This window comes from Helicoverpa armigera, chromosome 1, assembly GCF_030705265.1.
Source record: "Helicoverpa armigera isolate CAAS_96S chromosome 1, ASM3070526v1, whole genome shotgun sequence".
NCBI lineage: Eukaryota > Metazoa > Arthropoda > Insecta > Lepidoptera > Noctuidae > Helicoverpa > Helicoverpa armigera.
In genome coordinates this window covers 16,642,055-16,655,728 of record NC_087120.1, presented here as the reverse complement: position 1 = coordinate 16,655,728, position 13,674 = coordinate 16,642,055, and the positions used below count along the sequence as shown (strand labels likewise).

The following is a 13,674-nucleotide window of genomic DNA, read 5'->3' as shown; positions in this document are numbered from 1 at the left end:
TTATCTAAAAGACGGAGTAATTTCTTTTGTTCATTCGCCATGCCTATTGTGAAAAGAAAATTTATAGAAGTAGGTATATGCCACGTATGTGAGGTAAGCAAATAGAACTGGGGGTCTGGGAACGAACACCTGTGCTAGCCTGTGCACATATCAGTTCCGAGAACGATCTTGCTGGGAAAACGCAACGGTTTGCTTGAAAAAATAACATATCTGGTTGTTTTCACGGTGTATTGCTCCGGACGCTCGGAACGCTCCGAACTGTTTTTCAACTGTTACCTATGCCAACATTGAGAGCTTTTATGTACCTAGTGGCACTCCAAAAATATTCTCAGACAAACAATGAAAATAATAACATACAATAGATACACGGGTCCTTCAATATGGTCGACTAAATAAAAGCACAAGGTTCTCATTAAAAAAGATCTACTTACTTTTTATTATGCTCAAATATTTTCAAGAGACCCTTGAAAACGAACAAGAGTGACCAAAATTTTGACAATGGAAATCTGAGTTTTCCACAATATATTCATAGAAGCATATTATTTCGAATTTCATGAAAAAGTCTAGAAGGTCATTTTAATAGTGCTTCATAAAATGGAACACTCGATCAAAGTCACTACAAAATAAATTGAGTTTACACAAAAAAGGATATACCTGTAGTTCCCGAACGAGTACATTAAATAACCTCATCTATTACAAAGACCTGAAACACACAAGTTAACAAATAACACACAGAAATAAGTACACAATCTGTAGTTACTTAACAAAGCGTTTGGCCGCAAACAGTCGGGTTTATTTAACTGCCAGGTCACATTACACGAGCTGTTAATAACCCACCAGTTGAAACTAAGCCTTACTCGACACACAATTTAAATATTTATGACGAACTTCACCTTTATTATTCATAATCGTGACGAACTTAGACATTCTTTGTGTGCGCATAATTTTATAGCTACCTTCACTTATTTTACTTGATGTATGAAGGGCTGTTAGTTACGTACTTGAAAGCTTGCTTTATAACTTTTGTAGCTAAGTAACTAGGTTAAATATAAGTGCCTTGAAATCTCTAAGATTCCTAACAAAAAATTGTGGTAGTCTAGATTTTTAGGAGGTCATAAACCTCTGAATTCAGGTTACGCTATTTCTAACTGCATACTGATGAGAGAGTGTTTTGATATAAAGTATAAATTGGTCACTGAAACTGAATTGGAAAACGTTTATTTGCAAAGAATGTAGGTATATAAATAAGGTGTTACATAAATAAATAAAGGACGAAACTGAAAATATTCCATTATGTCGCTGAAGTTAATATAACTCATTGAAGTTGTATACAGAATTTTATATTTATTTAACCATTTATGCACACAGAAAGAAGTAGAAGTAACATAAAATAGTACTGCTCATTTCTAAAGAAATGTCTTCCAGCAGACCCGTTTATATTTTCGTTTATCAATTTAAATAGGTAGTATTTACTCGTTGTCCCTTCTTGACTCTAATAACCCTCTACTACTGAAAAAACACTTTGTGAAAGAAAACCAAGTGATGAAGATCGATACCTAGTTCTTTACATAGCGAGAAGAGCTTTCACTGGTAAGATATTTGCTCTGCTCTACATATTAAAATATTTTCCGTTCGCTTTAACTACCGGTGAATATTTTAAATGCTGCAAATAAATTGCTTGCACTTTTAGCTAGGCTGTAACATCAGTTAAGTAGTTTGATGTAACTTTTCTAAGTTAGGTAAGAAAGAATCTAAGTATGTCTCGGACACTAAATGGCTGTAAAGGTGTAAGAATTTTGAGGAAAACTGGACGCTGCATCACTGCAGACTAAAGTATATAGTTAGCCTACAATAGACCCGATGGTTGAAATTTTTTTTAAAGAAATTCTTGTATCCAATCAAAGTTTTCAGCCGGTCTGATACCGGCTAGATATCTGATCTTTGTAATTTACATAAAACCATTCATCATACTGATTTATTAGCCCAAACAAACTATCGGCCGATTAAAAGTTTGCAGTGTACGGCGGGTCCTACTCTAAAAGATGCAATCGTGAATCCGCCTTGATTATTCTTAGTATGAGAAGAAGGCTGTACCCTGCAGTAAGAATATAGATTATTTTCCACAATATTCACAATAAAACCAGTAACATATATGAATTGCCTAATAATTAACTACACAGTCATTGGAACTAATTCATTCTGTCCGGCCGATCGCAGTAATTATCTGAGTATTGGTACACATTTGAAATCACCGGCTCGACATCTGATACATATTGCCGTCCGCTAGCAATAGGCAATTTGGTCACCGTTTGTTGCTCTCAAAGTTCTGACATGGCAATTTAACTTGTCATTGGTTAGGCTATCGAGAAATGTTTTGTGTTGCGGTCATACTTTGTGAGCTATTCACAGTTCTTGTAAAAAAATATTTACATAAACGATTGCTTTGTCATTGAACATCTTTGACAAACGGGGTATTCGGTTGCCCAGGTTACTGGGTTGAGGTGGTCAGATAGGCAGTCGCTCCTTGTAAAGCATTGGTACTCAGCTATTTACGGTTAGACAGGAAATAGGCTCGTGAGATGATAAACGATTTCTCTAAAACTCCCTACTAGTATTATGTTACTTAGCGTAGTATGTATCTACATTTTAAGCGATCGCATAGACCACCTTGTAATCGTGGCTCCATGGAACTTGATTTCTTTACAATTTCATCAAAAATATCCATATTACCAAGAATTAATTAATTACCGTTATATTATAATGAGAAGTACCTTTACAGAATATTCATTATCAGTTCTGGGTACTGTTAATTGATCGTACTTTTAACGTGAACTTTAAATAAATAGCTTTTAATGGACAGTGGTTTGAACATGCGTACTTTCAGGCAAGCCCATTAATCTACAGGCGTGACGCAATATCATAATTTTACGCGAATATGTGGAAATAAATTTTAATATTACGTCATTTTTGTCCCATATGGCTTTTTGGTTTTTTAATGTAACTTTAGTTCATGTTTTAATCCTGATTTATAGATACATGACTTTCTAAAGAAAAAATGTAGGATAAGTTATGAGCTGTCACTTGATGGCTTTCGTTGGTTGTTGTATGCAAATAATTATGTACACGATGTATTAAAATACTAATGTAGGAATTTTATTAGATTACAATTTTACTTTCAAACTGATAGATTAAATCTGAATAAGTCGTCGATATGAATAAGTATGACAACGACTACTCACCAATAACGGAATCAGTGGTTAGGTATCAGTGGATAATATCTACTCAAAATTCTAGGAAATCGTGCGGTCAATAATATTGATTACACCGTAGGTTTTATTTGTAACGCACGATAAATCTTGGTCCCGGATATCGTCTGAACAACATTGGCAGTCTTTGTTGGTAAAGCTAGAAAGCCTAACAACCAGTATTACCTAGGGGGTTGAATCGATTGAAGAGGTCAGAAAGGCAGTCGCTCTTTGTAAAAAAAAAACATTGATATTTAGCTGCATCGGGTTAGACTGGAAGCCGATCCCAAAATAGTTGAGAAAAGACTAGACAGATGACAAAACCAGTCCTCAAATGAATACAAAACGTTTGTTAAACCACAATAAAATTGAAACTTGTATATTTGAAAGTGTACGTTTTATATTAAAAGCCAGTAAAGGCATAGAATTGCTCGTTATTCGAACATAGTGCACTTATTAGCCGCGAGTGCCGCGAGTAACGTTGCGTGCAAAAACAACAGCGATCTATTTACATTTTACATGCAACTGTGGTAAACGCCATATTTTAAATGTTCAACCTTCACTTTGTTTTTGTACCAGTTTCATTGTGATCCATCACACATACTTAATAGGTATGTTGGTACAAATAATTTTGTTGGTCAATATTATTACAATTTAAATCGCTCAATTTATCCCAATAAGCTACGTGTGATTGATTGTTTTCATTATAGATTTAATATTGCATATTTTTCGAAAAGAGGGTTTTTGAATTAACAGAAATGTTGACGTACATACCTACCGAAATAATAATAATAAAGCCACTATATCTTCCACACATTCATGTTCATAATATACAATGTACATAATTGATTATTTTAATGATTATATCTTATTGTTAACCAAGTCATCCTAGACTTAGATAAAATACAAATTAAAAGAAAACGTTTCATTTGACAAATTGTGAAGATTCTTAGAACATGTTTTTAACACTTTAAAACACAATCACAAAACTTAAAAATAATTAAGTAAAAAAATATTATCCTGCTTTACTGTATTGTCTTTTCTTCTCAATATTTTAAATTCTGTGTCTACTTCTTAAACTTATTGTATGACATATCTATGCATGTATTTGTTTTCTATGTTCTGTGCACCTCTTTTGAACTCCTTCACGCTATTTCAGAATGCAGTGGGTGGACAGGGACGGTCATCGGGTTGATGGTTGATGAGTATGAAACTTCAAAGCTTCCTGTCTTGTGACTTGTGCTATCTTTTATGTATTTATAGCTGTAGAATTTGTAGTTGTTAGAAATCCTGTTCGATCAAAAATATTTGTCACAGCAACCTGTAATGTATCTACGGCATGCTTTTATGGCTACTCAAAGGTGGTGTAATTTCATGAAAAAATTACAGTGAAAAGACAGAATTATTTTTGATCGAAAAGGGTTTTTAACTAAACGATACTTTAGAAGAATGTTGAGCTTTTGAAAAGTAAGACGTAGGTCTATAAGGATATAGACATTACTAAGGATTAGTATCCTACTATATAATGCAAATAACTTTATCAATGTAGTTGATATTTTGATTCATGAACCAAGATTACAGTCGAGCATAGTTTAGTAATTTCACGATACATAAGTAGACATTATTAAGTAGGCCGTTTCTAAAGCTTTAGTTAGTAAAACAAATAGCAGGTTGAACAAGTGGGTACGTTACACGGTAATCTTAAGCCCATTATGTTTTCATAATAGAAGCACATATATATACATACATACTATGACGTAGAGATAATAGTTTCGTAAATAGAGCACTTGCGCATAATTGGCTTAATAAAGCTTCTCACTTAATATTAAATGAGATTAAACCAACTTTGCCGTCTGAAGAATGTTTTAGTTAATCCAACGTCTAGCTTGTAGTTAAATTTACCTCTATATTCTCGTCTGTAGAGTACGATGTACTTTGTAGATTAATGTATATAAAAATAGCCAGTGTTTGTAATAGAAAATAACTTTATTTTCTTATTTTCCGAACTATACTATTGTTATGATCATGCGTCAAGATTCTGCATATAGTTAGCAATCTCATTAAAAGTCTGAAACTCGTGATAGGCAATGCAAGAATAAACTATGGAGTAGTCAAATCAATTCATCTTTAAATAGAAACACTTGGTAGAGTATAGTAAACACTGGTACTCAGCTGAATCCGGTTAGACTGGAAGCCGACCCCAACATAGTTGGGAAAAGGCTCGGGAGATGATGAATTGGTAGAGTATAGGCTCAGGAAATGGACTCGATTTTTAATAACAGCGGACACCTAAACCTTCAAATAACTGAGTACTTAAGCAGGTAAGTTTGAACCAATATCTTCGCTATTCATAAATAGGTACCTCCATCTACGTCAGGCATTCAGAAGTTCCAAACCTGATTGTTCACCAGTAGATAAGATAATACATGGAGAACAAAATTACTAGCGGAGATGCCAGAACAGAAAATCTTCGAAGAAAGTAGCGCACCAAAATTCTGGTGCGCGGGAGACAAGGAAAATTACTGTCTCCTCTCCTATACGCCTTTTTGGAACTCGCCCATTTTTGTAATATCAAAAATCATTGACAGTGTCTCAAAGAACCCGAGCGCCTTGTTGGTTCCCTCGTAAGTTATTTGACCTAGCAGAAGGCGCCTGACCTACCTGCGTTATGGCATCTCCGCTCATCTTTCATTACTCCGTGAGATAATATCTATGTTGTTGATGATTTCTATAACTACTGAGTCTCAGGAGTTCATTCTTCATTCGTAAGTATTCAATGTGCATCCAAAATCCCTGTCGTCATTTCAGTGAATATTTCCAACCATACTACACAGCTTATAAAGTTCAATTTAGCTTAACATTGTTCCCAATATTGCGCTGAGCGAAATATTTAAAATAATGGTTAATATTTGTGACAGTAATATTATTGAAACATTGTAATCGCTGGCGAATATTGTTTGCAATGCGATGTTTTGTTCTCTCATTCAAAATAATTAATTCTGTTTACACTTGTATTAATATCGCGATAACTGCAAATTGGATTATAATGACAAGTTCTGGTAATTAGTGAACACACAGCAACTCATCACAACACATTTCTATTGTGTGGCTTGTTTTAAAATTGATTATTAATTACGCATAATGGAATAATGATACATGTAAACACATTACAAATTTTTGTCCATATTGTGTAAGCCTACCTCCATCTGCGGTAATTTGGAGTTTATTATACTTACCAAAAAACAGTGTTATGGTCTGTACCTATGTCTATTTTAGAGAGCCAACAAGAGATCAAGAAAAAAAGACAAAATTCCTTTTAAAAACAATTTGGAGCCAAACTCAGGAACAAATGTTTTCGTATTATTGTTTTCTGAGGAGTAGTTCAACACTTGCTTTTGTTTTAACATTTCCTTATTATAAGTGAGTGTTTTTAATCCTTGTTAGCTGGTTCCTGTAGTTTCACTCGCCTCACAAATCTCTGTCAAATAACTTTACGAGCATATTAGAATTTACCTTTAAAAAGAGTTACCGCTGCCCTGGTACTTACATGAAGGGCTTAAGAAGTAACATGATGGGCTTTAGTCAGTAAGATTCTGACACTCCCTCACGCTGCACTCACAGCAGCGTCATTTGATTTCCTACAGCAAAAGGCATAATATCTAAGTCAGAATACCGGTAAAAGTGACGAACCTAGAAGAGGCTTTTGTCCAGCAATGCACGTCTTTCAACCTTGGCGAGTTCTTTGTCCAGAAGTGGAAGTTGAAATTAGGATAAAAAAAAAAAAACCTAGACTAGACTATTCATAAAATGTTTAAGTTACTTAAGTACTTGGAGTAAAATCTCTGAAGACATTAAATATAACATTTAACGAAATGCGACCTTCTTTGGCTAGCTTTTTTCTATTACCAAAGTAAATAGATTAAATCTGAACGCTGTCCTGTTGGTTAAATACAAGTGACAACGGTAAACAACTAACTGGGTTCTCAACTATATGCTCTGACATTGTGGTTAGCTGGACCGCAATCTGAACTGCACTGCGGTACTTTGATCTTAACTAGATGCACTTTTTACTGGCTAAGTTAGCATAGTTGATTTATCTGTTGGGAAACTATCGCACAAACCTGGAAGAAATAAAGAAATAAATATGAACATAGATGCTTTACATAAACATACAAACATACATATTTTGTGAATAAACACATAAAATACACCTAAACAGCAACAGGTTAAAGTATAATTTTCTTAAAATTTGAAAGCTGGATTGGCATGTTAAATCGCTTACGTAAAAGCTCCACAATATTTTAGAATACGAAAAATGTCTGAGCAAAATTCTAAAATCTCAGCTATGACATAAATGAATTTCTCGAGCAGGTATTTTGAAAATAAAGTACAGCGCACGGCCACGGTGAATGTTCAAAGTTATTGCTTGAAAATATTTGGAAAATATTCTATCTATTCTTCATCTTGAGAACAGTAGATACATCTGAAATACATACATACCTGTATATTCAGAAAACATGACTATTTACTACATAGATCATTACTGCCAAGAGAATAAGACAAACAATATGGAATACATAACATTATCCTAATTAGTATTTTTCCTAATTAATTAATTAATTACGTAATGATAGTAATGAGAGCTACAATATGAGAAGAAAAATACTCCATATTATATCCAGTAATATCAAGAACATTTCTAAGAAGCGAAGTAATCATACGTTGTTACGAAAATGTTAAAACAAGCTCGGCCTTTCACAAATAATTAGATTTGATCACAAACTTTCACTTCCTTGTTCAGGTGCTGTTTTTAGGGTTCCGTACCCAAAGGATAAAACGGGACTTTATTGTTTTCGCTCCTCTGTCCGTCCGTCCGTCTGTCACCAGGCTGTAGCTCATGAACCGTGATAGTTAAAGTTGAAATTTTCACAGATTATGTATTTCTGTTACACAATAAATATTTTTTGGGGCTCCCATACAACAAACGTATTTTTTTTGCTCATTTTCTAAATAATGGTACGGAACCCTTCGTGTGCGATTCCGACTCGAACTTGGCCGGTTTTTATGACGAAAAACTTCTTATAAATTGATGATGTGTATGAAAAGTTTGCTGTTTGCTCACTTCGTGGTTGTTAAATATTTAGAAGGAACAGACTAGGTATATATTTTCATTGCGTTTAATGTACTGAAAAGTGTTGGTAGTCGCGTTAATACGACCCATCTCGCTGGTCGCCATTTTTTATTACATTTTATATTTTATCTCTGTAATGTTTTGATTATTGTTTTGTGAAATGGTCGCAAATGCAGCAAATATGACCATGTTGTTGTATTTTATGCCCACACATGCTCGACGTACATTGCTTTTTACTGGGCGACCATAGGGTTGGGTATACTCCTGTGCATTTAACACCCGGTCCATGATTAAATCATCATTAAGTAAGTTATAATACAACCAACGTACAACCTATTATAATCCTATTTCCCGGTTCACCTTAAATACTTGTTGATATGTAAACCACAAAAAACTAATTGATCACATCAACAGACCTTCTAGTAACTAGCCATTTATTAGGAACACTAAGTATAGACCTATGAACATCTAGAACAAATTCCAATATAAAAAAACTTTAACGCTAAGTAACCTAAAGGGCCATTTACTTCACGGCAAATATAAAAGATACTAGTACCTATACATAGGTCTCTATCTATAGGTACCAGTATCTTGTTGACTTTGTATGTCCAACAAATGAATCATTTCCTCAATTCTGACATCAAACGCAAAACTTTACCGTACCGAGAACCCTATTAGAGGGGCTCAAATATTGGTTATGAAGGCACACTGCAGCAAACCCTAACTCAATCCTTAGGGGAACCAAAGTGGACCCTTTTCTTATTATTGGTAATCGTTTATTTTTGGAATGATCAAAATGTAACTCGTCAAACGGATGTCAAAAGGACTCAAACGTTTCTTATGATTGAGGAAGGTCTTTTAAAATGGACAAGTATTCATGTGGTCAATTTAGACATACATTTACAATTTAGAAACCTACTTACATTATATTATTTTCGTATTTGTTTCTTTTCAGTCGTCATTAGATCGCTCTTGGATAGTCGGTATATATTTTCATTATCAAAGGCGTGTATTAGAATAGGTTAAACTCCTACTTACCTATTAAAGTAATTCTGCGGTGTGAATATCCAAACTAGGCTTAAACGTAACTGCGCAGTGAGTAGTTACGAGTATATCCTCGTAAACAAGGCTCCCTCTACATTATTTATGTAATGTAAGTACCCACTGAAATTGCGAACAAATTCATGAATTAAATATTGCATTACGACCTATACAGTAGAAACTCCCCATAAATATTAACGAAATACCTTAGCATAGGGCAAGTCATGGAATTTTGCTTTTCTGTATAATATTATTCCTTTGAAATATTGTAAAATGTGATGCGAACGAATAAGGCTTAGTGTTCACAGTCGATTGGTCCTTGTCGGAGGTAGAATTCGATAACACGAGAAATTCTATTGAATGCTCCGAGTAATCGCCCAAAATATGGTGTCGACAATACATTCAATAGATTATCTGAAAATAGAGTTAAGTGGAAACCTGCCTAAATTGAGCTAACTGAATGGAAAACTCTTACAAATAAAATCTTATGTCAAGAAGTATAAAATCGTACACAAAAGCGGTTGCTTCCTTCATAAGAAAGGCGGTTGTTATTAAATATGTATTACAAGCCCAATTTCTAAGACTTGATGAATTGCTTTGCTATGCCATCGTACGTCAACATGCCAAGCGTGAGCTGTTTAAACTGCACTGGTAAAGTGTTCAATAATGTCTGACATCAAACAGTTCTGTATGTCGCGTAAACAGGAATGCCTGATGCAGCTTTGAACATTTGTACCTATGTATATAGGTATAGAGTTGTATGTATGTTAGTATAATATATAGGTAAACGTAGATTAAGAATTGGTGAATGTATTTCAAAAATAGTTCGTCCTGTGATAGATTTGACAGCTCGAATGTTTTAATGTAATCGAATTGATGATAAAAGCAATTTTTTCACACAGAAAACTGTTTTAATACGCCTTTATTTTTACATAAATTTATCATTAGTTTTGATGACCTTGATTTAAAGGTCAAAGTTACTTTAATACATTCGAGCCGTTACCTATATCTAGTCCAGTTAAATAGAACATTGGTTGAACCAGTACTTTTTGTCAACAGATCGCCAGTTTTTCCACAAATGGGCTCTGCTGACGGACCCTGACGACGTGGCTGCTGGCGCTAAGGGTTACCTGAAGTGTGACATCAGCGTCATCGGCAAGGGAGACACCATCAAGGTTCCACCGAAGAGTGAGAAGGATGAAGACGATATTGAAGCGTAAGTGTCTTCATATCAATAGGATATTGGTTAACTTAGGGCTTAGGGTATTTTTTTTATGATTGTTAAGCCTGAAATTCTTTTATTTATTCTATAAAGAGAGGTAATGTTTTTGTTTGTTTGTAACGTAAAAGCTCCGAAACTACCGAAAAATTATTTCACTGTTGAAAAGCTACACTCTTCTCGGGTAACATAGGCTATATTTTATTCCGGTACGGGCAGTAGTTCCCACAGAACGCGGGTGAAACTGCAGTAAAACGGCTAGTCTCATAATATAGGAGCTCTTATTTATAGTTCAGGGTATTAAAATAAAACTTCTAAGCACTTACTAGCACTAGGACCACTGCTGTAGACAATCATAATGTACAAAGAAAAGGACCTAAATTCATTTTAAATTACACCTATTTGCCTTCGTAAAATCTAAAACGAAATATGTATGTATGTACATATTGTATTTCCCTTTTAAACATCAATAAGCATGTCGAATAACGAGAGGCCGTCAGAATTTCACAAAAGGTACGCGTTTTCCGGCGCGGCGTCTTTGTGGGAAAAGTTTAAAACCTTCGCTGAAACTGAAGCGTCTCATGTCGAGGGGTTGATGGATTGTTCCACCTGATACCTGACATTGTGTTATGTACTAGCTCCCCCGGCTGTTTCACCCGTGTCCCGTGGGAACTACACCACGCACTTAGATAAAAAGTAGCCTATAAGCCTTTTTAAAACTGAATGAAATATTTTTTCAAATCTATATATTTATTATTAGGTTCACCCACAGCATATACATACACATACACAATACATACATAGAAGCATAAGTATTATTCTAATATATATGCCAATTAAGGGTAAATACAACATTTACATTAAATCTAGCTAGTCGTTAACATACATTCAAATATTATAAGAATCATTTTTAACCTTAAACGCAGAATATTAACCGCAAGTGAAAGGACGGGAGGCTGCAAGTTTATAACTTAAACTTACTAAGGTATCTTATTCGTAAGAATATTAAGACATTGAACATAGTCTAACCTTAGCATATTTACATACTGACCTAGACTTACATATCTCGTTTATAAACAAACAGACAAAACGGATAATAACAAAACTTCAAGATGTAGGTACCAACACACACACACACTTATAATAAAATTCTCAGTAATGTAGTACCCGTGTGTTCGAGGCCCGATCCCGGGAGGCCTACGAAAACAATTCTCATTTCACCGCACATTTTCGTATAACGGAATGTAGCTGTGTTGTACTTTATCTTTTATCTTTACTAATAATATTGTAAATTGGATAGGAAGTGTGTTTTTTGTGGCTTACTTATTTTTGGGTTATTTTTGACGATTAGATATGAAATTCGATAAATTCAAGGCCCTATCAGAAAGGCGAAAGTTTATCAGGGTGTATATATGTATGTACGTTTGTGACTTCTTGTCGCGGAAATTTCTGAACGGATTTTGATGAAACTTGGTAGTAATACAAACACATAGGTATTTTAAGTACATGAGACACTACTGAGGACCTAAGGTTTCATCCTTGAGAAAATCACTCATGTCTGATCGCACTGCACACCATATAAGCAACCTTTGATAGTACCTACGGGGTATATTTCTTTCAGGATATGAGTAAAACCGCTGTCGGTTATGCATATCTTGGTGCTATCGACAGCTGCCGATGGCTGAGATCTGAAGATGAAACGTGTTATCGTCAACGGATGATGGTTGTGTCATCTGATTGGCATGTGTCTATCGCAGTGTCGGTCAGTGTCGGACAGATCTCAGTCACTGTCGGATGTCGGTGTCATTGGCTATATGCTAGTGTTACTCAGTTTAACATGTACCTACCCTTGTGTCATGTGTGTCTTTGAAGGTTTTACAAATATAGGTCGAAGATTTAACGCCCTAGATATTTTTGGCCACTTCAAAAAGATAATTCTGATTGTAGCTAGAAATCTTTCATAGATTTCAATCTATTTCTAAATCTTTTATTTAACAACAAACATCAATGTCGTGTCAGGATGAAGACGTAAAGAAAGGATTATCCCAACAATATTTCAAAAGTACACTAACCAAAAAACAGTATGGGTATAACACATTTATACATACGTACCCAATAGCTGGGGCCTCTTCGGTAACTTAATATTTCACGTTAAAAGCCATCACGCGTAACTTTCGCGTTGAGGCCACGGAAAGCAAAACACCTTGCAAAAGTGAAATGTATAAATAATATCACGTATATATCAGTACATTATAAGATTTTGGAGACCTATTTCTTTTCTCTTTGAATAGACCTTTAGAAATTATGGTGTGTCCACTTTATGACGTACTCGAAGACTCGTGTGAGACTTGGAACGTTTAAGAGTGTCTACACATATTTAAACGGTAATAGTAATATAATAAAATTAATTTCTATATCGTCATTCAACGTGAATAAATACTAATAGTTAGGTAATCTTAGCGACGTATAAAAGCTTAGCACTAAATAACATAAAATAAGCTCTACTGACCTAATTTTGGATAACGTTGTTTTATGTCAGAAAATTGCAAAAACGTTTCGCCATAGAGTTTCTTTCATCCCCGCGAAATTCCCTGGCCTTTGGACACAAGCAGTGAACCGTATTTTTTTTAGATTTTCCTTGATTAAAAATTTACGAGGAAATGAATAAGACAGAACTTTTATTATAATGTCATGAGTACTTTATTAAGAGAGTCTATCTAAGTGCTATCCTTACAAATGAAAACTTGAGCTGTCCGACACATTTTCTAATTAAATCTTAAATGACAGGAACCTACTTCTGCCCGACGGAGTACCGATTGAGCGTCAACGAGCCAGATTCATCGTCAAGATCCACAAAGCTGATGGTCTACCGAAGATGAACTACTCCATCTTGGCCAACGTGAAGAGAGCATTCACTGGAGAAAGCCAGGACTTGGTGGATCCTTATGTCCAAGTGTGCTTCGCTGGAATGACTGTAAGTTAAAATGAAGCTAGACTTTTAACACAATTATTATCATCATATCGTAGGTCTTTTCCAA

The 13,674-nt window shown here is 34.8% G+C and overlaps 1 protein-coding gene across 1 annotated transcript in view; it reads left to right on the top strand.

Moving 5' to 3' along the window:
• The window catches only part of LOC110372475 (otoferlin), a 117,094-nt gene that overhangs the window by 93,720 nt on the left and 9,700 nt on the right, over positions 1-13,674 (top strand). Inside the window, exons 9-10 of the mRNA XM_021329223.3 lie at positions 10,477-10,633; positions 13,424-13,610. Of these exons, the coding sequence (XP_021184898.3) occupies positions 10,477-10,633; positions 13,424-13,610 (344 nt within the window). The remainder of the gene's footprint in view (positions 1-10,476; positions 10,634-13,423; positions 13,611-13,674) is intronic.